Source organism: Perissodus microlepis, chromosome 6, assembly GCF_051167445.1.
Source record: "Perissodus microlepis isolate ML-2025 ecotype Zambia chromosome 6, ASM5116744v1, whole genome shotgun sequence".
NCBI lineage: Eukaryota > Metazoa > Chordata > Actinopteri > Cichliformes > Cichlidae > Perissodus > Perissodus microlepis.
The window spans coordinates 2547660-2575000 of NC_140466.1; the positions used below are offsets into that span (position 1 = coordinate 2547660).

Consider the following 27341-nt stretch of genomic DNA (forward strand, 5'->3'; position numbering starts at 1 on the left):
GAAGGTAAAAAGCAGCTCTTTGGAGGAGGTTTCCATTTTTCTACAAAGTGGTAGATTAATTGATTAAAAAGAAGTTAGACTAAAGTTACACTAGCTCCAGTAGATTTTCTTAGTGTACCGGCTGTGATCAGCTGACTTGATGCTCTTTGTGGATGTACACAGCTGAATTCAACCAGATGTGAGCAGATGTTTCTTGAGTTGTCCTGGCTGATTGCATCCTCTACGCTGACACTACACTGTTTATGCTGGCTGTTTTCTACATGGTATAAAGTTGGTATGAAGGTGGAATTCAGGGAATGAATCTCTGCTACACTTGATGTAAGCTAGCCGTGACCATGAAACCACAGCCACTGTGCACCAGTCACACACTCTCTTCTTCCTCTCCTGTCCTTCTTTCTTATCTTTCTCCATCGCTCCTCTTCAGTAGGGCTAGCTAGATTATTAAGTACCGCAACCAGAACTTGTGAACACCTGCCCACCCACTCTAACTCCCAAGTATAAACGCTACAGTTGATGCCTGAACCCTATGAACAAGCACTCTGAATGGACAAAAAGGAGATGGGACAAAAACATGCTGTGGAAGAGAGCCACAGATTAATAATAACTAATGATTAAAGGCAGGCAGGTGTTTAAACACATGGTGAGAGAAGAAGAAACACCAGCAGCCTACACCTGGTTGCCTGAGAGTCACCTGGTCCCGCCCTAACTATGTGCTTCATCAAAAGGGAAAGTTTGAAGCTCTGCCTCCCATTCTACTTTTAAATACTCTAGGAACAACAAGTAGGCCTGCAGTGTGAGAGCGAAGTGCTCTAATAGGGTGATATGGTACTACAAGGTCATTAAGATAAGATGGGGCCTGATTATTTAAGACCTTGTATGTGAGGAGCAGGATTTTGAATTTTGAATTTAACAGGAAGCCAATGAAGGGAAGCCAATACAGGAGAAATCTGCTCTCTTTCTAGTCCCTGTCAGGACTCTTGCTGCAGCATTTTGGATTAACTGAAGGCTTTTCAGGGAGTTTTTAGGACAATCAGCACGACAATGTGAATGCTGAACATAGAGATGTGTGTAGTAGTTGAAGAAGTAATTATTTACCTGGGAGGAAGGATACCTACAATTATCAGTCAGGATCTTAATCTTGGAGTGGGAAATCATAAATGTTTTTTCTTGAACTCACAAAATGCTGATGTCAGAAGAGTTTGACAGCTATCAGGCTATGATATCTCTAGATATCTCGATATCTCGATATCGCCCATCACCTTAGACAATGTTTATACCTCAGTGGTGGTTTTCATACTCAGCTCTGATTCATGGTGAAACCTCAATGATGTACAACTGGTTTCCCAGAAAGATAATTACTCCAAGTCCCATAGTGTAGGCCAATCACTCCGGCTCGATGTCTTTTTATTCTGCCTACTGTGAAAGCAGCCAGGCTTCATCACCTTGAAAGTGCAAAATAAATACAAAGATGTTACCCACTTGTCTTCAAACTAAAAGCAAAAGGTCCTGCTTCTTGTGTGCCATCAGTGCTTTGATGGAAAAGATGAGAGAGGCAGGATGTCTGTGTGCATTTTAATGCATCCCAACTGCTGTTTTTCTTCATTTTGCAGCATGGATGCAAATTAAGCACCTAAGCTGACACATCTAAATACAACTGTTTATATTTGCATGCACATATAGTGTATGAAAAATTTTATGACAGAAAGTGCGGCACTCTCCTATGGGAGATGCTGAGAGGTGATGGCTCATGGCCAGCAAATTTACAAGGAAAATGTAACCGACTCAACCAGCATGTCAAGTAATTAATCCTTTCTTTTTATGATGTTGTAATGTAAATGTTTTTATTTCTTTCTGTCTTTGCTTTTTCTTTTAAAGATGCCAAACGCAGAGCATATGAAAGCCTTCCCATACTAATCCAGTCTTCAGAAGCTGACGGGGAGCAGTAAGAAGGAGCTGAATCAACATTTGGTTGCATTATTTTGTCGATGAATTTTAAATAAGATGCTGAACTACAGAAGAAGCTCTGTTTTTGATGTCTTAATTTCACTGTTGTGCTCTGCTGGCCTTATTCATTTTTACCCAGTGAACAATAACCAGATATGTGAGACATTACATTTTCGGTATGATAATAAGATCCTTTATATGATTTCTGACAAGCCAGCCATGGTTATATTAAGACTTTTATAACGATATCTCTGTGATAAAAGATACAAAGCCTCTGCTGAATTAAATATCTGACTGATATGAGCGAATTATGCATTTCTGATGTCTGGACCATTTTTTGCAACTTCCATCATTCTTTAATATCCCTTGAAAATCTAAAAATAATAAAAAACATTTCTGAAATGCATTGTCAACAAATTCAGCTGCTCCACAAGCTAGTTTGGATAGGCTTTGTTAAGCTGCCCACTCCACCGATGTTGTGTGTTTGTGCGAAGCGGCTGCACAAACAGATGGAGCCAATGATATGCGGATGAACTCTTATTTTGAGCATATGGAGTCTGGGGCAGTACCACAGCTGTATTGAACAGGAAGCCACAGCTTTATTATTCTCAAGACAAGTATTCTGTGGAATCTCTGAACTCGCACCACCTGTTTTCAGTCCTTTGAAATGTACACGTCTTTTTTTCCACTGAATGCTGAAAGCAGCGACTCGATTTCTCTATCTTTATTCATGAGTGTGCAACCACAGGCGCCGGTTACTTGACAGACCTCGTTTATAAAGCATAATCGAGACCAAGCATAACACAAAAGTAATTTTTATTATTTTTTTTATTACAAGTGTGAATTTCAGTCATGTATATTTGCAGAAGGTAGACAGAGTCATGAGTACTCTATATGTATGAAATGTATGTATATAAATATGTATTCAGCTTGTCCATCAAATCCCCCGAAAATCACTCTGTTCATCTGGATGTTTTTAGTCGGAGAAAATGAACGAAACTATCACCGCCAATCAAACACAATTTCACATGTCAGTTTAGAAGAAATGCACAATGTAGAGACTGAAAGGATCAGTTCACCTGTGTTACGTCATGAAGTACAGAGTCCTCATAAAGGGCAGCGTTCAGGTTTCATCTCTTAAGGTGGTTTCTTTTAAAACCTGAGGATCAGTGACAATCCGAAGCCCAAACTTCATGTGGCCTTCAGATTAGCTCAAGAACCATAGAGAGCTTCATGGGAAGGGTTCAAATGATAGAAAAAGATAAGAACTGCTCTGGACATACACTCTATTGCCAGTGATATCTCAGTCTTAATCCATAGGGTTTAATGTGAAGTTGGCACAACTTTGTAGCTATAAGAGCTTCTACTCTTCTGGGAAGGCTTTCCACAAGGAATGTGTTTATGGGAATTTCTGGCCATTCTTCGGAAGCACATTTGTGGAGTCAGACACTGATGTTGGAGGAGAAGGCCTGGCTCGCAGTCTCTGCTCTAATTCAAAAAGATGTTATGTCGGGCTGAGGTCAGGACTGTGTGCAGGCCAGTCGAGTTATTTCTGAAGCATTAGGACTTCCTTTCACTGGAACTGAGGGTCTGAGTCCAACGCCTGAAAAACAGCCCCACATCAAAAGTACTGGCAGCTGCCAAATTCAGACTCTATCAGACTGACAGATGGAGATCTGTGATTCATCACTCCAGAGAACACATCTCCATTTCTCTAAAGTCCACTGGTATTTTACACCATTGTGTTTGCATTGCACTTGGTAATGTAAGGCGTGGAGGCCATTGCTTGGAAACCTAATCCATGAAGCTCTCTCTGGCCTGTTCTCGAGCTAATCTGAAGGCCACGTGATGTTTGGAGGTCTGTAGTGACTGACCCTGCAGAAAGTTTTGACCTCTGTGCACTATGCTCAGCGTCCACTGATCCTGCTCTGCGATCTTACAGGGCCTAGCACTTTGTGGCTGAGTTGATGTGATTTCCAATTGCTTCCACTTTGTCATAATCCCACTAACATTTGGCTGCGGAATATTTAGTACTGAGGAAATTTCACGACTGGATTTGTTGCACAGGTGGCATCCTACCATGGTACCACAGTGGAATACACTGAGCTCCTGAGGGTGACCCACAAATGTAGAAGCAGTCTGCACGCATAGGTGGTGAACTTTATACACTCGTGGCCAGGAAGTGGTTTGAACACCTAAAATCATTTTTTTGGATGGGTGAGTAAATACTTTTGGCAATATAGTGAATATTAAGTGTAAACATACCATAAAATGTGACACAATCAGGCTGTGAGTCACCAGTTGGCACCAGTATGTAATTTCTATTATAAGAAGTTGCTTACTGCCCCTGCTTTAGGATCACTTTAACTTTTCAGCATTGTTTAGGCACAGTAAATAATGTCTTTTTCAGCTTGTTGCTAATTTTGGGGCTAGTATTGATCGTCGATACTTCAGGCTTTGATCCACCCGCCTCTGAACACGTGTCCACAAAGCTGAGCTATCAGCACAGTTGGATGCAGTGTTAGAAAGAGTGCCTGCACTAACTGGTCTCAAGTGTGACCTATTTGATTTTTTGCCAACAGGAGAGGTTGTCTCTGTTCATATCAAATCCAAAAATGAGATGCAAGGACTCTGAGGACTTTCTATTAGCTGATTAAAAAGATGCAACTTCCTGGGTTAGCCAAAGTGCACTATCCCGAGCAAATAACCGAGCTATTAATGGTCTTATGGTTCACACCCAAGAGAGCCACCCTAACTCGCTTATCATAGCAACAGGATATTTCAAGATTAAAATCAGAATAATCATTGCCTTTAGTTGGGTCTTTTATTGGTACTATTTTTGAGAAAATAACATACTATTAATATCCAGACTTTGCTTTTTCTGATCAGTTTCTGTGAGGTGGTGGGATGATTATACTGCATACACTGGATACATAGCTGTGCTTCTTCAACTCACAGATGAGGAGGAAGGCTTCTTCTTCTGCTTCCTGTACATCTTGACATGGTTTCCATTTAGAATGGAGCTGTTGCATATTTTTAGCAGCATGTTTAGAGCTGCAGTACATCCAGGTGAATCCTAAGTAGTGCACCGGTGGCCTGGTGTCATGTGTCAAAGTCACATCCCCATGGACAGAACAATGAACTGCTACGAGATGATCAGTGTTATTCAGTTCACCTGCTACAGTTTTAATATTGTTGCTAACTGGTGTATCATGTATGAAACAAACAGCATTTTAATATTTGTGAAGATTTTACCTGCCATATGGACTCCATGAAACTGTGGAGTGAAAAACAGACCGAATAACAGATGTCCAAACGTCATATCATAATACACGCAGAAACATACTGGCCAGCTTCTAGTTAGGCATACTGGGACTTTTCTGCCTTAGCTAGATAACATAAAAGGTCACTGAGGAAATATGATTTTGTTTTTTGTCATTTGGGTGGACTGACCCTTTGAAGCCATAAACTTGGCCATAACTCAGTCTGGATGGACCCGTGGGCTGGTGGCCCAGCTGCACTGCACAGCATTGGACAAAGCAGCTTTGCTGTGGTGCCAAACAGGTGTGCTGAGCCAGGCTGACATTTTATTCAACTCCTGGATTAGCTGGCCAGCACAGTGTTCAAGTTGGACTTGGCTTTTACAGGACATTGGTTTCCAAGACTTGACTTTATCACCTGGCTGTAAGCCAACGAGGGCTCAGCACCTGGTTCTGGCAGGGACCCCTGGCTAATTCACTCTCAGAGTGTAGTGTCATCTTCTGTGACCTTTGCTGACTCAACCGAGCTTCTGTATGTATTACACTGACTCTCACTAAGATGCTGGATGGGGAGCAAATTACTCTGTGTGGATTTGTGCAGTCCATTTTAGACCTGCTCCGAGAGCAGCAAAGACTGCCTGATGGGGTGAAGTCTAAATACAAAGCACTGTGTCAATAAGTGATCATATTGGATGTTTGCGTGCTTTGATCGAGCCACTGTGTTTAAGAGGCCTTTCACAGGCATGTGCACAGTGCCATCTAGTGCTGGAAAGTGAAATGTGTGATGGGTGAATACACATGCAGAAAGAAACACGTGGCCTAACTTGCCAAAGACACAAATGGATAGCGTCACTTTGTGTTGAAAATGGTCAGGGAGCAGGTAAAAGATACAAATCAGTTTTTACTTTTCTTTAATTATATTTTTGGTGCTTTTTAGGATCCAACTTGAAACTCATACTGAATCTAAATTTAGTCCTAATCATATCTCAGCTAAACCTTCAGGGCAACATCAAAACAGATAAAAACACATGCGCTGCCATAAGAGCCAATCATGTCGAGCTTCATCACTCAGTTTGATTTTTGGGGCACCAAATAATTAATGTCTGACCTGCGAGTTGTATCCCCCACTTTTTGTTCTGCATCACTGAGAAGCAGCTCATAATCTTCAGTGCATCACTTTGCAGTGGTAATTTTAACCCAATTCAAAAAGGAAAAGTGGCAGAAGGATGAGTCACGGAGGTCGCGCCGCCTGTCTGACCCGCTGGTCGTTTCATCTGGCTTGTTTCTGCTCACAGCAGATGAAAGCTATGAACATCAGCACAGCGATATTCTTCTCATCCTCTCCTCTTTTTTTGGCATCCACAGAGAGCTGCAGTGCTTGTCTGAAGCACGTTGTCATGGAGCAATGCAAACTGCACACAAGGACAAAATTGCGTTGTTGTATTTTTCTGTTTGTCGTCTACATCTTTAAATCAGTTATGTTGTTTATGAGTCTGTAGACACACAGGCAGTACTGCTTGTTGCGTGGGTGCACAGTGGTGGTAGCTGGATTTCAAAACTGCACAACTTATGCAGCAGTGATAGCCACAGGGGTGAGAGCGTATTATGGAATAAAACAGCTGATTTTGGAACCTGAAACAGTAACTATTAAAGCCACTGCTGCAGCGATATTAATACAAATATGCAATTTTCTCTACACTAGTCGCTTAAGCCAATGTCACTGAGGTGAAATGGATATAACTGCTTTTGCTAGTCCAATTTCTGAAGACTAACACATCACTGCAGGTTTTAATAGACCTGCCTACAAAAATTCTTAATTCTAATTGGATGGATGTAGTTGATAAACTTTCATTTAGCAGGACTATTATCATGGAGGTGAAGACAGCAACAAGAAGAGACAGCTCAATGGTTTAACTGGTGAGTTTTCTGAAAACCAAATAAAAGACAAACTAAAAATAAGACCTTGAGAGCACAGGCGTGTTAACTGTAATTTACTACATATGGGTCTGTAGAGACATAGGTGTAAAGGAATGACATCATTTGTATGTTATGTGGTGTATTACATGGGATTCATGTAGCATTATCTGCTGGTTGCAAGGCTCATTAGAAGCCCATGACAGGGTGCGAGGAGAGGAACTGTGGTCCTGAACGGGGACGTCAGGAGTGCAGGACCACAGTCCCTGTGGACTGTGATGTTTGCAGAAAATACTGTGATCTATAATGAGAGTAGGAAGCAGGTGGCAGAGGACTTGGTGAAGTGGAGGTATGTTCTGGAGAGAAGATGAACAAAAGTTATAACTGTGAAGAATAAGAATCAGTTGGGACTTCTGGTAAAAAAACGGCAGCAAAATTTCAGGGCGCTGGCAAGACCGACTATCGGCCATTTATAACAAAAAATGTGCTTAGGAAGGCTCATTCTATTGGTAACTGTTTGAACCGTCCACTCCACAGTGAGTTTGACTTGTTGCCCTCTGGCCGCCGTTTTAGAGTACCTGTCAGGAAAACCAGAACTCCAGGTTTCTTTTATCCCTACTGCAACCCATCTCCTTAATGGCAAATAGCTGTCTTGTGGCTTTTTATTACTATTATTGTTATTTTTATTATTAATATTATTGTTTTGTTTACTCTTATTGTTGCCTTGAAGCAAAACTATTTTCCCTTTTTTGTGCACACACAATTAGAATAAGAATTAGACTTGAATCAGTAAAAAAAGATAGAATACACTTGTCTGAATGAGCGATGAGAGGGAGACAGATGTAGTGAAGGTTTGTTCGTTTGGTTTCTTTTTTGTTTGTTTGTTTTTTAAAGAGGTGGGAATTTCTAATGAAAATTTTTAAACAGTTCAACAAAGATGACCAAACACACACATTGTTTTTTATTATTATTTTATTTTACTATCATTTAATCAGGAAGATACGATTAAGATTAAAAACCTCTTTTTCAAGAGAGACCAGGCCAAGATACCCGTGCAGTATTTCAAAAGTGTGTTTTCTAGCTAATGTATAATAGCCAAATTTCCCAAGGAGAGAAAAAAATGTTAATGCATAACATACAGCGATGAAGAAAGACGAAGGAAAGGTGAGGACTGTTCACCACGTATAAAATAAAAACTTAAAGCTTGCATGTATTGGTTTACTTCATGTTAGAGTTTCTAAATCAGGTATTGGAGTTATACATGAAATAAGCTAACCCTGACAATGCCAAGTATGCTAACTGTGCTACTGAGTACATTCATTGCGTGGCAGTGTGATGCAGGCTAAACTGGTTAGTTTATAATACTGTGCTGAGGTATTATAAACTAACCAGTGATCACAGTGATCTTGGATTGGTGCAGATCAGGCTGTAAGGCTACATCACAGGCAGCACATGTCAGTTTACATTTAAAATCATGCTGCTGATTAGATTCACTCACTGAACCTTTTACACCATCTTTATAGTGTCTAGAGGATGGAAATCAGCCGTGACAGCTCATTAAACATCTGCTTACATTCAGTTGGCTAAATCCTCAAAGAGCTGTGAATACCAGCGCAGGTCAGCTGATGGCAGCCTGGAGATAACAAAACGAGTTATTGTGCCACTATAAAAGTCACGTTTCTGCCATTTCAGTCTGCCTCTTTTTACGCATACTCGTTGATCGTATTACCGTAATTGTGTGAAGTGAGTTGTATCCAGTCAGCTGTTTTTCTGTTTCCTTTTAACCGACTATGATGTGGTTCCAGCTCCTGCCGCTGATCGTTCTCAGGCTGCCAGTGTGCCATCTGTTATCTGTCACAAGTCCTCCATTTTTGAGCTTTTTGGCAGATAAAAGCTTTGAGGTTTCTGCTATTTTGATTTAAATGACTGGCCGACTTTGTACAGACAACAGCGCTTGACCTCTTCTTTGAGCTAGTTTCACTCATCTTGGCCACTTTTCTACTTGCTTTTAGCTAACCAGTTTCAAAGTAGTTTATCAAAGTAAATCACTTTGAAGTTGAGATAGATATGCCAAACATAGAAACTACACCTACTCTTCGTTAGAGTAATTTTTGGGGCATTTATTTTATTTATAGTTTGACCCACCAAGTAAATTTTGAGGCCACTGTTGACACCTAACTGGATCATTGGACATTAAATGTTCAATCTGGCAATAAATAAAAAAATAAAAAAATAGCACCTTGTAGTCTGAAAAACCTGTTTGCTTTTACCTTCTGCTTTTACAGGAATGTAGAAATGTATTTTCCTTGTGACACATCAGCCTTTGGAGAATGAGGTCAGGGCTTTTCTCATGTGTAGCATCTCACAGTGAGTGAGACGTCAGACGAGTCTCAGGAGTGGAACTATACCTCTTGATTTATGCAGCGTGTGGATGAGCCGTGTAACACACGCTTGTTTGCGGTGAATTTTCCAAATAGTATCTCTGTTTTCACTCGGACGTCAGACAGTCTTTGTACTTGGTAGCTGACAGCGCTAACATCAATTTACAGTTAGAAAACCTTTCAATATTTAATAACCAGCAACTGTCTGTACTTGATATCTAGTCTTGTTTGGAAAAAACATTTCCACAGTGAAAGTTGTACTGCTATCAGAGATATAACCTCCCCCGTCTGCTGGGTATCCGTCTAAAACACTGCCCATATGTCCTTCTTGGATTTGAAGGAAAGTATATTTACAAGGCGTTTTGTATATTATCCTGTTATCAGAAGGAAACAAAACTGACCGTTCAATTAATTGTTAATCAAATGTCATGAAATAGTTTTCTTGCTGGGACCATTTTGGATCGTGGAAATCTTCTGTGATACATCTCTGTCTGGTAATGTCTGCAGTATGAACACTCCTTGTGACATCACTGTTGAGTTCTGAACATCACCCATCAGACTTTCAAACCCAAGACTTCAACAGGAAACTTCAGCTTGGTATTAAGCTACTTTCCAAGTTTCTTAGAAGATTTTCAAGCTTCTGCTGCTGGGAAGAAGCACGCTACAAGCTTTTCAGAAGTCTTTAAAGCCAGCAGGAGGTTAGTGTTTGACTCTAAAAAAGATTTGAGATGAAGTACTCTTCCACCAAAGTCAAAATACATGCATCAGACTGGTTTGGAACAGGTCGTGTTGTCTGTGGCTCTTGTAAAATGAGACATAAAAGACTAATAATCACGGTCATTGGTAAATCTGAGCATAGCCGTGGTACTGAGAACATGAGAAAAAAAGCAAAGAAGTGAAGTGTGCGTGGCAGGTGGGAGAGAAGACGGCCACTGAGATAAAATCACATGAAATAAGTGACTTTGCTGAATTGTACAGGAAGTGACGGAAGCTCAAATGCTCACTGATGACTGCGTCTTTGACCACAGAGGCTCTTAGATATAAATATCCCTCTGAGATGTTGCCATAGATTTTCCTCAGGTCATGGTCCATTTCAGTTATTTGCTATGCTGGGCTCATTGAAGCATGTGTTCTGTGCGAGCACTGCAAACGGCTAACATGCCATGGCTTTAGCTGAAGCAATTAACCTTGCTGCTGTCTTTTGACATGTGACCCAGCATGTCACGAGATGTGCACGCTCAGTTTCATAATATCCAGTGGACCCTAGGAGCTAACTCTGCCTACCCAAGACATATAAGTTTCCTATAACTGCAGCATAAGCTGAAGGCACGCATACTCAGTTTTTCCCTGTTTAGACAACCATGATGAACTCCCGGTCAGTATGCACTCAGTCAGTGGAAGTGACAGACTGCGGGGAGTGACACATTGCTGCGAAAAGCCTATTAAATAACATAAAAACAGCAAGTTCAAACCAGATCAGCAGCCTGCGGGTGGTGTGGCAGGACGGCTGCACTCATCACTGTCTGGGAGCCGAGGTGTCTCGACAAGGTGCGCATTTCACTGACGCGGGGCTGAGGCAAACATGACAGAACCACATCTCCCCCTGTTGAGGGAAAAGTATACTGCTTGTCAAAACTCTGCGTGCGATGCCACACACTTTGGCTGATGCAGGTGGAGCTGGATGGTTGTTGTGTTTGGGTCACAGAAACAAACCCAGTGAGATAAGTCACGCACTTACTGACATCGTAGTTAGGTGAATGCAATCAAATACAACACGTCAGCCGTCAATCGTGCTTTAAATAAAGTTTCATTTACACTTAGCTGAAAGAGGAGCTTTTACTTTGTTGATTAGTGAGGTTGTAGTAGGTGGGGATGGTAAAATACTGCACTGAATTACAAGAAATAGTATTTGTGGTATTTTGCCTTCCTCTCATATGTTTATTGGGTATAAATAGAGTTCATGGCAATGCATTTACTTGTTTAAAGAAGTGGTTTAGACAAGGATATTTACAATAATGTAATAACGCATGTGTATATTCTCATATGGGCTACCTAATTAAACACTCATTCACTCAGGTGAGTTGTCTACTCGTTAATGGATAGACTAGAATAGAACCAGCGTATTCAGCTATTTTAAATTGAGATCAGCAGGGAGATAGAACACTGTCAGAATCATGGAGTGACTCGTCTGCTAACATACAAAGCACATGACTGAAGGTGACACTACGGTCCAGTTCCACTGCACTTCCACAGACTCAATGTGCTGCAAAATCAGATATGCAGCACATTGAGCCAACAACAGGTTCCTGCCAAGAACACAGTGGGTATCTCCATAGCTCATTTTCCATAGGATTTGGTTAATCCTTTAGGATCTATTTCTTATGTAAAGAACAATGACAGCTTGAAATTCTACATTTGCATCAGATGAAGTGACCTTTGAGCAGAAGAGTTTGAGGCCCATCATTGTTGGAGTAGAATTAGCCCTGCAGATTTTTCTCATATGCAATAAGCATCTCGTGGACATATCAAAAACACTTGCCTGCTGTCTCATTGTGTCTGTTTCTGTCATCCAGGGACTCACTTTGAATTCTTTTGGACTTCAATGCAAATTAAAAAATTACACTAAAGGGGTGCCTGGTGTGTGGAAATGTGAAACCAACCGTGTGTCATGATGTGACAAGTTGGAAAGTGGGATTTGGCCTGTCAGTTTTGACACATGAAATAACTCATTCAACCTGTGCAAGTAGGTTCTGGTCAGCTGACACGGAGCTGCTTTACTTTCAGAGTGTCAAATTTAAATCGAGACAAGGCAAAAAAAATAAAAATAGTATAACGCAATTATACAATGCAAGAAAAACATAAATTGTGACAAAACAATCACATTTTGTGGCTGCTATTAAATGCAACAGTGGATTCTGCAGCACATGTTCTCACAAGTATAAATTTACAGCCTATTCACGAACCCAAATCAGACTGCCTGCACCTCTGATGGGGATTTTAATGAAACATTGTCTGTTTGCATTGTTTACACCACCAGTCACGTCCCGACGGGAAACAAAAGCAGGCTGAATAAAGTGCTTCAAATGAAAGACGTGTGTGTGTGTGTGTGTGTGTGTGCGTGCGTGCGTGCGTGTGTGTCCTGGAACAGTGACAGGAATTAATGGCGGAAGCCTCTGAGGAATTCCAAGTTCATCAGTTGGTGTTCTGTGCAGTCCAGTAATCTACCGAGTAAGTCTGTTGAGCTCCAGATTTAACTCGCCGAGTTTCATTTGAAGACCATTAAGATAAGCCTGCTTCGAGCCTCGGTACTGTATGCTAATGTTCTTGGGTGGAGGTCAAAACCTAAGACAGACTAAGCGTGGTCTGTATAACCTACACATACATGTGTCATAAGACGCTTCATGCATGTGCAGCATACGTGTACTTGTGCTCACACACACGTTTATGCAAATCAGCCCGTGGTGACATAATAGCGGCGCTGCTTCGCATTCGTAGCCAATTGCAAATTCTCCTGCAAGCTATATTTTATTGTCAGCTACTATTTGTGCTAAGGCCAGGGGACAAATATGCCCTTTGCAGTCAAAACAAAAGATCCTTCAGAGCCAAAACAAAAGATGCAGAGAAAACTGCTATGAATTAAGGAGTGATCAGCAGAATGCAAATGTTCGGCTGATACAGTGTGCTTGGGCTGCATTTCCATATCAAACAAAATGATCAATTCTTTAACCTTGTCTGAATGCTAAATTTGTTGTGTGCGTATCTGCAATAGTTTAATCTGATGAAAATTTGAAGGGAGCTCAGTGGAGGCAAATCATTTATTAAACACGTGTACGGTTCACAGTTTGTGTGCAGTTACGTGTGTATTCCTGAACACGTCTACAATGCTTTTGCTATAAATTTTTCATATGCAGGAGCTATTGTGTCAGTGATCTGTGGAAAAAAAACACGTGTAAAAATGTGCAAACAAACTCCAGAGACTGAGCGTGTGAGTGTGCGTGCGTGAGCAGTATTGACTGCCGCCTTTCAACATAACAAGGTTAGGCACAAAGATGCCACTCCCTCCTCTTCAGCAGCAGTGAGCCGTGCTTTCCCGCTGGGACTCCCCCCTCTTTAATCAAATCAAGCATTTCCAATAGCAATTAATATTAGAGCATGCAAATTGCCCAGGAGAACAGCGTTCCCTCGATGGACTCCCAGGCTTCAGCTCTATCTGTCCTCTCTGTGCCCCGTGTCCTCAGGGGACAGTGGAAGTGGAAGGCTGTCTTGTTAGCTGTGGCCTTCTTTGTAGCTTTGCTTTCACCATAAATAGAAGCTGCACGGTCCCTGCTGTCCACGCCGCCCTTCACTGCTAAAACAACTGCTAAAATCTTCATGGGACTCATGCAACAAAACCTGGCACTAACTGGACCTTAAATTCAGGCCATTAAAAAACTGTGCATCCAGTATCCAGTTACCATTATATTCACAAGGGGTGCAACGATATTCGTATCGATATTGAACCGTTCGATACAGTGCTTTCGGTTCGGTACGCATATGTATCGAACAATACAAAATTTGTAATTTATTTTATCAACTGATGATGCTGTCTGTGTTGAGCGCTCAGTGAATCTGCGTTCGACTACTCCGCCTAGGCTGCACTGTGGAGCGCAGATCCACTGAGCGCTCAACACAGACAGCATCATCAGAAGGAAGAGTGCAGGGCAAGCTAGCGAGACAGAAGTTAAGCTCTCCTTGCAACATGGCAAATTGAACCTCCCCCACCCTCATTCAGATCTGGCGTTTGGAATTATTTTGGTTTTCATGTGACGTATGACCCTGAAGGTAAGCGCGTCATGGACTAAAGTAAAACAGTATGTTGGATGTGCCACGCAATGCTCAATTACATGGGTGGGAACTAGTGTGTTAGCGCAGTTAGCTCGTTAACGTGTTGGCCGTCTAGCCCCATGCACGGGGCGATCAGGGGTAGCTCGTTAAAGGAGATTTGCCGTGTTGTGGCGTTAACGTCATTTCAACGAGATTAACCTGAAAGCACTAGTGGGAACACAGCGAATATGACTGCACATTTACATCATCCTAGTGCAAAGACAAGTGGAAGCAGACAAAAACGACAAGCATGCATGCTACAAACTTTACCCGAGTCATTTAGACAGCCGTTAGCACAGGATTCTCCTTATGGGGACCTGATATGTTTAATATGCTGCTGAGAATATAGCCCAGAAGAAGCGTATAGTATAGCTTTTATTTTGGAAAGAGCCATTTCTCTGTAATAAACTCTCTTTTCCAAAGATGAGTGATTCCTCAATCAGATACAGGGCTCGCAATATCGCTAGCCCGACGTCCCGGGGCTAGCGATTTTTCCAGTCGGGCTACCAAACTCTATCTCTGCCCTGCCCGTTGGGCTATTGTAGGAAGGAAAAATATATGTCAATGCTTTTGCATTCTTTCGGAAATGTAGCTGGGTAATTATGTCATTGGCATCGGTGAGCCACTGTCAATATGTGACATATTGAAATCGCGTTTGAATTTGCGCTTGTTTTTTGCTTTCACTTTGCAATCGCGCGAACTGTGTATAGAGAGCGACAGCACTGATTGGTGAGTGACGATAATTTGTGCACCAATTCCTCTGACATCGTCTTATCAATCGTTAGCTTACTATGCAAACATGACAAGTGAAATCTCCCGCAGCAAGCTTAAACATGTGAGAGGTTGATCGCGCAGAGAATCGCTGAGCGTTATGTGAGTGCGTGTGTAAAAGCAGCAGGATATATATTTTAGTTCTGCTGAGCCAAATAAGACAGGTCAGGGTGAAGAAGTGACAGCCGAAGAAAAGCTTACCACAAAACGGAAAAGTTATGACAAATCAGACTATAAGGCAAAAAGAAAGTGCAGCTTTATGGTTTCATGGACAAAATAATTTCTGTGGCTGCGATATGATGAGCTATATAACCAGGGCTGCACATAAGTGGTCCGCAGGTGCGCATTCGCTGTCAAAATAAAAAACATGCACAAGGGTTAGGGTTAAATTTAAAATCTGTACTTTTGAGTTAAAATATATATTTATAATTTTAATAAATGACAAATTAAAAAGGCATGAACATTTTTTTTGTATCGAAAAAATATCGAACCGTGACACCAAAGTATCGAACCGAACCGTGAATTTTGTGTATCGTTGCACCCCTAATATTCACCTCTATGTACTTTTTTTTTTTAACATTAATAGTCCCTTTACAGTTTGTCCTCACCAGGTCTGTTGAGTTCATACTTCATATTAGTAAATGAAAAGCACAAAGGCAGAACTGTAAGGCTGTGTGTAAGCAGTATGTGTAAGTACATCCCAGCGGTGTCTAAAATGAGCACAGAAATTCTAGATCAAGTTAAATCATGGTTGTGAGCTTTTTTATTAAGTGCGCCACACTGACAAATATGAGGCCTACTAACAATATTAGCTGTAGGTCTGTTAAGAGGTAAGAAAAATCATTTTCATCGATTATGTCTGAAACAGACTTTATAAAAAGCTGCTGCACCAATTTATCACATTTTCTCTGCACTATTTTGCATAAGTATAATAATAATAATAATACATTTTTATTTAAAAGTGCCTTTCAAGGACACTTTACAGTACAATAAAACACAAAGTAAAACAAAGACAAAATGAAGAACAATAACAATAAGTGCATATCATTTTATTATTAGTAGAATTCATTTGATTTTTATTTTTTTGGAACTGATGTAATTGACAATGTACTGCCTGATATACTGAACTGGCATTTATTGAAGTAACATAGAGAAAAATAATGTCACTATACTCATTTAAAAATACTGTGAAAATGAATTTCATTTTCACAGTATTTTTATTTCATTTACTGTTTAAGATGCACATATTTCAATGTACTGACAGGACGTAAAGAACAGCAGCAGAACCTCAGTGGGAGCTAAACTATCAAGGTAACATGCATATGGTAAGATACAGGTAACTTTATGAAACTCTGCAAACTCCTGTATAGGGATGGGTATCGTTTAGGTTTTATCCGATACCAGTACCAAACCGGTACTTTTGAAACGGTGCCGGTGCTTAAACGGTGCTCAAACTGGTGCTTAAAGAATGGAGAACACACACTTTGTCCAAAAACCTCTCATGTTTAGCTTTTTTTTTGTAAAAAGATAACAATGTTAGCCTTTTCTGCAGCTATAGGGCATATATGGTATCACTCTTGGCTGGAAGCAGTGCTTAAACAATGGAAAAAACACAAACTTTGTCCAAAAACCTCTCATGTTTAACTGTTTTCCACTTTTTCTTTGGTCATTTTAGCCTTTTTGGCCAGGGTGAAGGGAGCATCTGCCATCAAACAAGAAGACAGCCGCATGCATCCACGACGGTGTTTGCTAGTTCACCTTACATGCATTAATGTAATAACGTGGTTAGCCTACTCAACGTAAATTAAACACGAACAACATTAAGCTACTCACGCAGAGAAGAACGGCTGCTGCTGCCATCATCATTTCTGCTACACTGGCAGGGCTAGGGGCCAGGACTCTCCTCTTCGGGTTCTTGGGGGATGTTGCTAACTCCGGGTCCGATAACAGGCACCACACCCGCAGTAGATGCGCTCGGTGTGACGTCTTGCAGCAAGCTATCAAATACGGCGCATCTCTCGGCTTTTAAAAAAAAACGCTATGCGTCGCCAGGTGTTTCATCGGATTCGAGGTGTTACCTCCTTTGACAGTATCACAGTATCAGCTTAAAGCACTTGTTGCAAGCTGCTGAGTTTGCATCTTTTGCTGTGAAGTACAGCCAGACTTTTGACCGCTTCGCCTTGGGCATTTTAATCTGTAGCTCTGCTCTAAAAGAACGTACGTACCTGGACCCGCCTACTATCCTCGGAAACGTAAAATGATTGGCTAGAATCTAAAGTGTATCACAGCTCAGGAAAAAAAGCACCGAAATAAAGCACCGAAATGTGCGCTGCTTTTCGGTCTGGTTACTACCGTTTATGTCAGAACCGGTGCCATGATGGCACCGGATACCAGTACCCATCCCTACTCCTGTATATGACTGCATAGCATTTGTCCAGCTGCTGTGACTTCTCCCAACAGTAAAAATGGATGCTCAGGTTCTTCATGCATCCACTAACATGTTGGTTAAAGGGGAACTGCAGGCTCCTGTGACAGATTTCTGTGGGTTTGTCACCGTAAGCAATGCTTCACTTGGGTGATTGTTTATCAGCCCATTCAATGGTCCTCATCTATCCCACACATATAACCCGTAGGTGGCCTCATCTGTCTGTTGTGAGTAGTTATAACCACATTCATTAATGAATGTTTCACTCTTCTTAATGAACTTGAATTTCATTCAGCAGGCCAAAGTTACAACTTGAGTTTTCGCAGCATATTTGCTTTGTGCCCTACACAAAACACCGATCATTGCTCAAGTAACCAAAACATTAGACAACAGCCACTTGCAGTCCAGCCACTCTGGACAGCCCTAGTCGTACCTCCTATTCTGTAGTCAACTTAAAAATTGCTTTTGAAAAGTAAAGTTTGTTGGTGATACAGAAGAACAGACAAATATTTTCCTAAGCTGAAGTAACAGGCTGTCAGTTTGTTTCAGCAAAGCAAAAGTGTACACTTGGATACACACACATGCGCACACACACACACGCACACACACACAATGCATGCGCTCATGTAACCCTGAGCTAAAGTAACAGGCTGTCCTCTGCCTGCCCTTCCCTCTCAGACTCTCCCTCTTGGAGCATTATGTCCGTTTCCTGCGGTGCTCAGGTCCTCGTCATTAAGTTCAGTCTTTAATTGAGTATGACGTCACGGGCCTTTGAATCTGACACTATGAGGTGTGTCCAGAGAAATATTTCAGGACATTAAACTGACTCTGTGTTCACTGTAAGCAGAAGGGATCTACCAGTCGATCCGCGAAACATCCTGGTTACAGCTGTTCACACTGTTGATTTGAATATCAGTGCTAAAACATTCTGATCTATTCAGACATTTGACATCTGATTGTTGGAGTTTTGCCTCTAATGTTGTAACATATTGCAAACAGCTTTAAGGGGTCTGTTGTTGGGCACTGGTGCTATATAAATGAAAAATTAAATCAAACTCTATCAAACTGAGTCTGTTTATTTAGCAGTGATAACTCTTTGTGCAATATTACTAACAGTTTTGAAATGATGATTTACATATGAGAATATGAGCAGAAGATATCAAAGTGTTTATGGATTTATTTTAAACAACTAGTTTTGGCTCATATGTTACAAGATTTACTTCTTGTGATGATCATAAATCTGGATTTAGAACTAAACGCTGATCCACTAAAATGTTTTGGTGTACAATAATAACAGGGAGACTGCTGGCGTAGATGCAATCTACTGATGGCTTTACAAGGAAAGACGCCTACCTCTGGAGAGTCATGTGACCATGCACAGCGCACGCTCCATTGCTTAAACAGAGGCTGTTCACTCTTTATTATAGGTTTGGAGCATAAGCAGACTGCACACACGCTGAGAGTAGGTTGTCACATTTACAACAACACATCAGAGGCATTTCCTGGATTCTTTTAAACAAGGACGGTTCAAAGGGGGACTAAGAACAAAGCAGTTGATCCACATAAAATCAGAACATTTGATCAGAGCTGAAGAATGTGTAGAAACTAAGTATGGGACACGCTGGCTAAGCAACCCTGTGCTTTCATGTGATGTTATTACATGAAAATTGGCTTCAACAGTGGCTGTGACTTTTTTTTAACTTATAATCCCACTTTATAGTAAAGACGTATTTATGCAACATCATAAAGATTATATTTTTACATTAATTATTGATTTCACTGTAATATGACCCATCTTGTTTTCAGGCTGTGCCTGACGTAATCACTCTTATCTGTTTTCATTGATACCTGCTGCTATGTCCTGATGTCATGGCTCCCCTGCTTCCCCTGTATGCACAAAGAACATGGAGCCAATTTTGCAGTATATTACTGCAGGTGAGAATAGCAACAATTAATAATTTGTAGTCCTGGCTCACACAGAGTTGTTGACTTCTCTTTCCATAATTCATGTGTTTACAAAAGCCAAAGGCTCTGCCATACCTGAACCAACATGTTTCTTCACTGATGAACGGTGAGACATGAGGATAAAAACCCAGGAAATGCTGTTAAAGTGGACTTGAAGATTATTTTGGTTTGAAAACTTTTTTTTCTCTTTGCAGCTTTAAATTAGCGTAGTCAGGCAGTTCCACCCTTGTTACACTTTAACATTTTATGTAATCCTCTAGCTATTAACTCTCACCAAAAGCCTCCCCTGGCCTTTCTCGAAGTCCCCTTCACAGTAAATCTGCAGTAATGCCAGCCTGTATTGGCAGCTGTGTCCCAGGGGGGCACTGCAGTGCACTACCTTGAGATGTCAGCAGAGCCAGCCATGTGCTGGAATTGATCTCTTGGTAATCTTCTCTCTCCCCTGGGCACCCCAGCCTCTTCTGGCAAAGAACGATTAAAGAGTGCCTCGACCATCTTCCCTCCTCCTCCGTTCCCAGCCACTTTGTCCAGACCTCCCCCCTCGACTCGTGCGTGATGACACTTTCCTGTGGCCTGTCTCTCTTTTGTTAAGGATGACAAAAGCCTTTGGATATGTGCATCATGTGAACTATGAGTAACGCACTCATCATCGTTGTTATTCAGATGATAGATGCTCCTCGACTCCTGCAGCTCTGATAAGTACTGTGTACTGGCAGCAATGCTGTGGTACAGTCAAACACTCATTCTTTGTAAGTTTTGCTTTTTGCTGTTGCACCATCATTATCGCCAGCACCACTCCAACCACAGCTATTTTGGGAAGGGCATACATAAGCGTAAGAGAGCCAGTAATAATTACTCCCATCCTTTATGCACAATCGCTCACTTCAGCATCATTATATTCTGCACTGGAACATTAAGGTTACATCCATGCTGAAATTAACATCCTCATCTTTAATGACTCTCTTCCTCATTTATGAGAGTATCCTGTGCTTGACAAACTGGTCTAAATTACCCTCAGCAGAGGAGTGAAGGAGGAGCACCCGACTTTTTTAGAGTCAAATTACTGTCAAGTTTCTCTCAAGTAAGTTGTGTATATAAATATGGAAAATACTAATCGTCTTATTAAAGATGGCTGAGACTTTAAAGTGAACATTCAGACTTATTTAGATTTTCTTATGCTGGGTTTTGTTGCTAATAAGAACATAATTATTATTTTACTTTTTTCACATTTTTATGTTTTCTGAATGTTATTACTGACAGTTGTTGATTTTTAACTATTTCAGTTCAGGGCTGTAGGTGCTGGAGCTCATCCTAGCAGTCATAGGGTGACGGGTGGGGTACGCCCTGAACAGGTCGCCAGCCTATCACAGGGTAAAATAATCCTACTGTCATTTTTAAAAATTCATTATATCATCATGTTGCATTTTTTTTTTTTTTTACATCTTAAAGCCTTTTTTTCTAATATGCCACCATTGCTGTCATGTTACATTGGAAATAATTACAAAGTATTTCAAAAGCCCATAAAGAAGTGTGCAGCTCTTTTAAAGGTTTTCTGATGAAGGCTAATCTGCCCTTGTTCTTGAATGTAATCAGTGGTTTGCACCTTGTTCTAAACTTTTATTTAATCATACTTCCTTTCATGAAGGTGTCTCTTTATTGTAGACTTTGACATACATTGATACTCCTACCTCCAAGTCAAATGTATTCTTCAGTCATTTAGATGTTGTGAAGTTGTTTTTCTTAAGCACGGAAACAATGCAGCAGTCATCCACTTGAGTCGTCTTCTGTGACCTTTCAGGCCTTTTGATGTTGCTGATCTGGTCAGTGCATCCTTCTCTTTAACAATGCCCACATGCAGAGGGATCTATGTCATGATTAGACTCCAATAAGTCATCATGGGAGAACAAAATCCCTGTAGTGAATTCACGACAGGACCCCTCAGAGACTAGACTTTGGTGGTGGTGAAGTTGGAGGCTCAGATATGTTCTGAGTAACCAGGGTGAGGCAGAGACAGACTGACAGTCAGAATGACAGAGGTACAGTGAGATGTAAAGCTCACAGGATGTAGGCTGACTGGCTCACCGAAGGCGGGGAAGAAAATTATCGGACTATCATAATGATGTCAGTATTGAAAGTGGTGTAACGAAGAAAAGCAAGCAGATGAGTAATTAAAGATCATCATTACTGAAGATGATGTTTGTTTCATTACTCAGAATCAACTCCAGGTCTTTATCCTCTTAGTTGGTCATAAGGAACAGGAAGGAACAGGCCACACCTGGCCATGAAACTACTTTCCAGTCAATTTTCCAATTACTTTTGAGCCTCTGAATATGGGGAATGTTGTATGCAATGTTTTTGTTAAACCTCTTTAAATAAAGCTGAAAGTCTGCAGATTGGATTCAAAATCCAGCGCAGTGGTGCAGAGAAAAAATTCACTGTCCACATACTTATGGACTGAACTATATAAACACTTCAAAGTGGATGGAATCTGTTATGAATATGAATCTGAATGTAAGGAGACAGTGAGACACATCGGAAATATTAAAGTGTGCTGCACTGGAGTTGGAAATCTGACTTGGATCAAATCCAGCCTAACTAAATAGAAGCAGCACTTCTTTATCTTCATGGAGGAGGCTTCGTACTGGAGTCGGGTAATGAGCTCAACACTTTTTGGAACATTGTCCTATCATCCCGTGCTGGGATAACTTGGGCAATCAATAATGAAAAAGCTTGTGGCATCCACGCATGCTGATAATTTCATTTAGAATGAATGATTTAAATCCATTAAATTCAAAATGTCTCTGACTCGTGGACCCGGTGAGTATACGGTATGTGTGCAGAAGAAAGAACCAACATGTGCTTGTCTTGTTTTCTTTATAGGTTGATTATTACTTTTGCAAATACATAGTATTTCTTTACAAATATTGTAAGAAAATGAGAACACAGTTAACAGACTTCTTTCCATTTAATAAATATGATTGTAAATGCATAAAACAATTACACACGGCACAGTTGAGGTCAAACAAAAACACTGGAACACCTTACCGTCTGTTCTTATACAAAAGCTGTACAGTAGTAAAACTCTTTTTTTTAATTGTTATTATTATTTCTCTACAAAAATAATAATCTTGCTAATTCTGCAGGGCGGAGGAGATGGGGAGAAGGAGAGAGAGTAGCTCGGAGTTAGGCTACAACTTGATTTTCTGCACCCTTGGGTCCTGTCACATCACAGCTCACCCTAACCAGGAGGCCAGAGATCCACCTTGTTAACATGGCTTCCAGGCTGTTCGACCTGTCTTTCTCCCTGTGAAACTCACAGGCAGGAGGTGCTGTTATTATGATGGCCTTGCTGATCTTGTCTGGTCAGAGTCATTTCCTGTTCCCTGGAGTTAAGGTTCAGATTAGAGCCCTGCTGTTTCTGATCACAGGCCTGTGGTTACAGGCTGCTGTACAGTATCTCCCTCAAGCTATGCAAAACCAGAGACAGACAGAGAGATGGATATTAATGCTCTCAAATACGAGCTGAGTAATTCGTAAGTAATCCCAGCACACCTACATTACATTCTTTACATTGAAACACTAGTAAGATACTCTTTCAGGGGGGCGATGATGCTCATTTTCAGCTCCATAGCTTTAATCTTGGACTCTACTAGAGTAGCTTTGCATGAGTTGTTGTTAAATAATACTTTTTTACTGGACCCTGGGTTTACCTTCCATCTGAAACAAGCTGATTTGGCACCATTCGCCCTGTCTTTAAGACAACTTCTGATTCTAAAGAGTTGAATGGCAGGGAGATGGGTCTTCTGCACTTACAACCATAGATTTGCACCTGAAATGACCATAATGGGGATATCTGCACTCACTGAGCCAAGATTAGAAATCGTATGAAACTGAGCAGTCTGAGCTTGTAGCTAACAAAGATTACTTATACATGCCCTGACCTTGTTCTTTGAAACCTTGGCCATGTCTGAAATAAGCAAAAACCAAAAAAAGGCCCCTTAAAATGTCTTAATATATTGCAACACTGCATTTACAAAACCCCAATCACCAGTTTGTAAAATTACCCACGTACACTGTGCACAACTCCATAAACCGAGCTCATGGCTGAGTACAAATTTTGTCCTGCACCAGCAGACAGAACACACCGAGCCACAAGACAGATGAAGATGTAAACTGATTTGTTTCCCAAATCATGTTTGCATGCAGCTCTGAAATATGAACACTTCCACTTGAACAGACCTATGACAACTGAAAAGATCACTGGTGTTTGTCTGTGCACTTTTCAGTTTTAAGGGCAGGACACACTGGCTGCATACCAACACAGTCATGGCCCGATGTCTGCATGCATCACTTCCCTGTTAAGTATATGGACTCAAACACTTCAAGTGTGATATGGTGCCAATAAGTGTGATGTAGAAATCCAGAGGCACCCAGCAATGCAAAGAAAGGAGGAATATTCAGATCTTCAGACATGTGATAGCAACAACCTGGCCATAACCCCGTGTGCTTGAATTACAGCACTGTCTGTAACTCTTCCATTCAACAGCTATAGAGAAAGCTGATGATTACAGCCAATTACTATCAAGTTTTCTCTGCTAAAAAACTATCAGCACTTGAACACCACTAACCAATTTTGCTCCAGTATCGGAGCACATCAACAAGCTGTGCTGCAAAACTACCTGCTGCTTTTACAATTTGCACAAGTTGGTGACAAAACCCTTGATTCATATCTGTTTGCACGTGTAACCTTAACATCTCATTACACGAAGAACCCCAGAACCCCAAATTATCCAGACTAAGATAATGGTTCACTTACACTCGAGTAAAAATAGGACGGCACCCTCCCTGCGACTAAGAAAAATCAGTGCTTTCCTGCTGATTCCACTTTTGGAAAGTCGCTGCGATGACCTTCTTTGCCCAGAGGCCGAACAAGAAACACTCACACCCTCTGGGGAGCCATTGGCGACCTGCAAATAATTGTTTTTGGAAAATATTAGTGCCTCAGTCAACAGCGTGGAGATTTGGACCAAAATTGGAATCGTCCAATTGTTAGCTGTTCATCAGTTTCTCCAGTCGCTCAATTTACAGTCAAATGAAATGATGCTGCACAGTTTACATCTCATAACTCTGTGAATATTGGCACATTTGCAGGAAAGATGATGCAACAGAACAGAAGCAACTTCCTCTGTGCTGTATTTCTCCATCCCGCCGAAATAAAAAAGAGAAAAGAACATCTTAAAAAGTTGCCTCAGAAGATATGAAAGGCATCAATCAGGCATTTACATCTGTCAGATTTCACACACACAGTCCTCTGAGGCTAACCATCCATGTAGCCTGGTAGCATCTGCGCTCTACTTCTCCTGATCCTACAGCATGAAATAATGAGCTGGGATGAAGATGGGTGCTACTTGAGAGCAGGTTGGGATATTACCCTAAATGTGTAACCAACCTTAGCCAGCCTTGAGCTTGACAGGCCACATTAAGTATTCAAGAAGTCAACCTCTTCTTATTCTGTCCAATAGAACGCTCTTAATGCGTCGTGTCCGCTAAAAGCCGTCTTCAATCTCTCTCAACCTGTCTCTGTCTGTCTCTCTCTTTCTCACTGCCATGCTCTTCAGATTCTCCCACAAAGCAGCTGCATCCCTAAGTGCCACCTTAAATCTGAGCCGCGATAAGTTGTTCTCTGCATCTTGTAGTACCTCCCAGACTGTGGCCAGGAATGATCTTTCTTTGTGGGATCATTGCCAGGTCATCATCCGTTGTATCTTGTAAAGGTCTAAAAGGTCCGGTGATATTTGGAGGTCACCCGCAGATTGATGGCCCCTCAGCCATCAAGTGATATTCTGAAGCACAAAACATTTTACAAACTGGCGTGTATCATAAATAGTACCAGAAGCATTAGATTAACAGCAAGGTTTAAATTAATCCAGAGATCCACACCCTGTTGTTGTTCGGTTGTTAATAAATTAAAATTGGGAAAAAAAATTAACACTTTTTGTAGAAAATGTGTATTGTGCCATAAATCAGCTTTCTGAGAGACAATGGACCAAAAGCTTTGAGGTGCCCTATTCATATTTTATAACAGTATCTCTTTTTAGTATGACATTTGTTATTAAAATACACAAATAATTTCTAACATAGACATTCATGATTTACAAAATAAATGTGTAATTCACTTCAATAACATATTTCATGTATATTCATGAATAAATAATACACTACTGCTGTTAACTTCATAGAACAGCAAACCAATCTCAGACATGTAACCAAAACACTGCTGCTCGTTACACATTCTCTCCTCTTCGGTTCACGCCGCCGATCCTTCTTCCATTATGGATGCGACTCGTATAAATAAACGGGACTTTTTTCTAAATATTTAATTTATCGGAGACATGTGTTAAAATAAATTGAAAACCTGTACACAGTTTCTTCTGGTTTGAACAGAGCACAGTATGTGTCAGCGGGGTCCAACATGCACAGGTATAAAGCTCAAAACCATTGTGTCCCAAATGGTAAAAAATATCCATGACAGAGCTGGAACAGTAATCCAGTCCAGAGTTTAGACGATGTACGTGGGGAGTTCTGTGGAAAATTTCACATGTACATGAGGTTTCATACATCCTGGTGGAGAAAAGAAAGAAACGTGTCAGTGCTTATTCAGTGCTAGCTGATTACACGAACAACAGTATCGACCATTAAATACTGTAAATATGTGTTAGGAACAGTCTGGACATCTAGGAGACTCATGCCTTCATTTGAAGTTTTATTTTGAAAACTTCATGAATTAAAGTCTTGCATTTGAGCTCCTTTCCCTTGTTTATTGGTCCCCACTAAACACCTGAGGCCTCCTTTACCAAAGCAGTGCTGGTACTTCAGATATGGATGGAAAAAATACAGCCTAAAAAATACAGAGAAAACACCAATGTTTAGATGACCCCGTTTTAGCAGGCACTTGGCATCAGTGGGGAAGAAAAACTCCCTTTTAACAGGAAGTAAGCTCTGGCAGAACCAGTCATCTGCTGCGACCGGTTGGGGAAGGAAACAGGACAAAAGATGCATTTAAATGCAAAGTTTAATTGACCTTAGGTAGGGAATCAAAGCCTTTCACATTATAGTCGTTTTACGTGACAATCTCACCTGCCCAGGTGTCGGTTAGACATCACGAGGTCAGACAATATATGATTTTTAAACAGCAATGAATGAGCCTACAAGTGACAATTACAACATAATGATTAATGACAAGAAGCTCTTTAAATGCGTGAGTGAGATGACGTGCAGCTACACAACAACAGAGCAGAAGCTCGCTAACACTAACTGACATATACAACTCATCACACCAGTGCCGGGAATTCTGGGAACAATGAATTTATTCAGATCTATTTCGCTATTAATTTTGTCAAATGTGGACACTTTAAACTTCAAATATACCACAAACATTCAGAGGGATCCACAAAAATGAAAAACTACATCTCCCACCCCAAAGAAAGGCTTGTTATGTGTTAGCTTGTTAGACAAGCAAATGTTGACTCAGGATGTACATATGGGTGACAAATTGGAAGAAAAGCTGAATGAATGAGACATGAAATGAATAATGAATTAAAAAATTGGTATGAATCATCTTATAGTCTTCATATCACCAAACTTGGCCGGGCCGATGCATTTTCTTGACAAGTGTAATAAATTTCAAGCTGCATCTTAAAATTAAACGTGCTATTTAAGTAAAGTAGAGCGGAACAGTTATAGATGTTCCTGAGCCACTTGTTTTTTTTCTTTCATTTGCCACCCATCAATATTCTGAGGTGATTAAAGAGGGACATG

General features: G+C 40.9%; 1 protein-coding gene across 3 annotated transcripts in view; it reads right to left on the minus strand.

Annotated features, from left to right (window-relative positions):
* Positions 1 to 22469: 22469 nt before the first annotated feature.
* sorcs1 (sortilin-related VPS10 domain containing receptor 1) overlaps positions 22470 to 27341 on the minus strand; it is a 182539-nt gene continuing 177667 nt past the window's right edge. For all 3 annotated transcript variants that reach the window (XR_014800431.1, XM_084930168.1, XM_084930170.1), the window contains exon 27: positions 22470 to 26144. Coding sequence is in view for 2 of the 3 variants with exons in the window: in XM_084930168.1 (XP_084786294.1) it covers positions 26083 to 26144 (62 nt within the window). In the remaining variant the exon portion in view is untranslated. The remainder of the gene's footprint in view (positions 26145 to 27341) is intronic.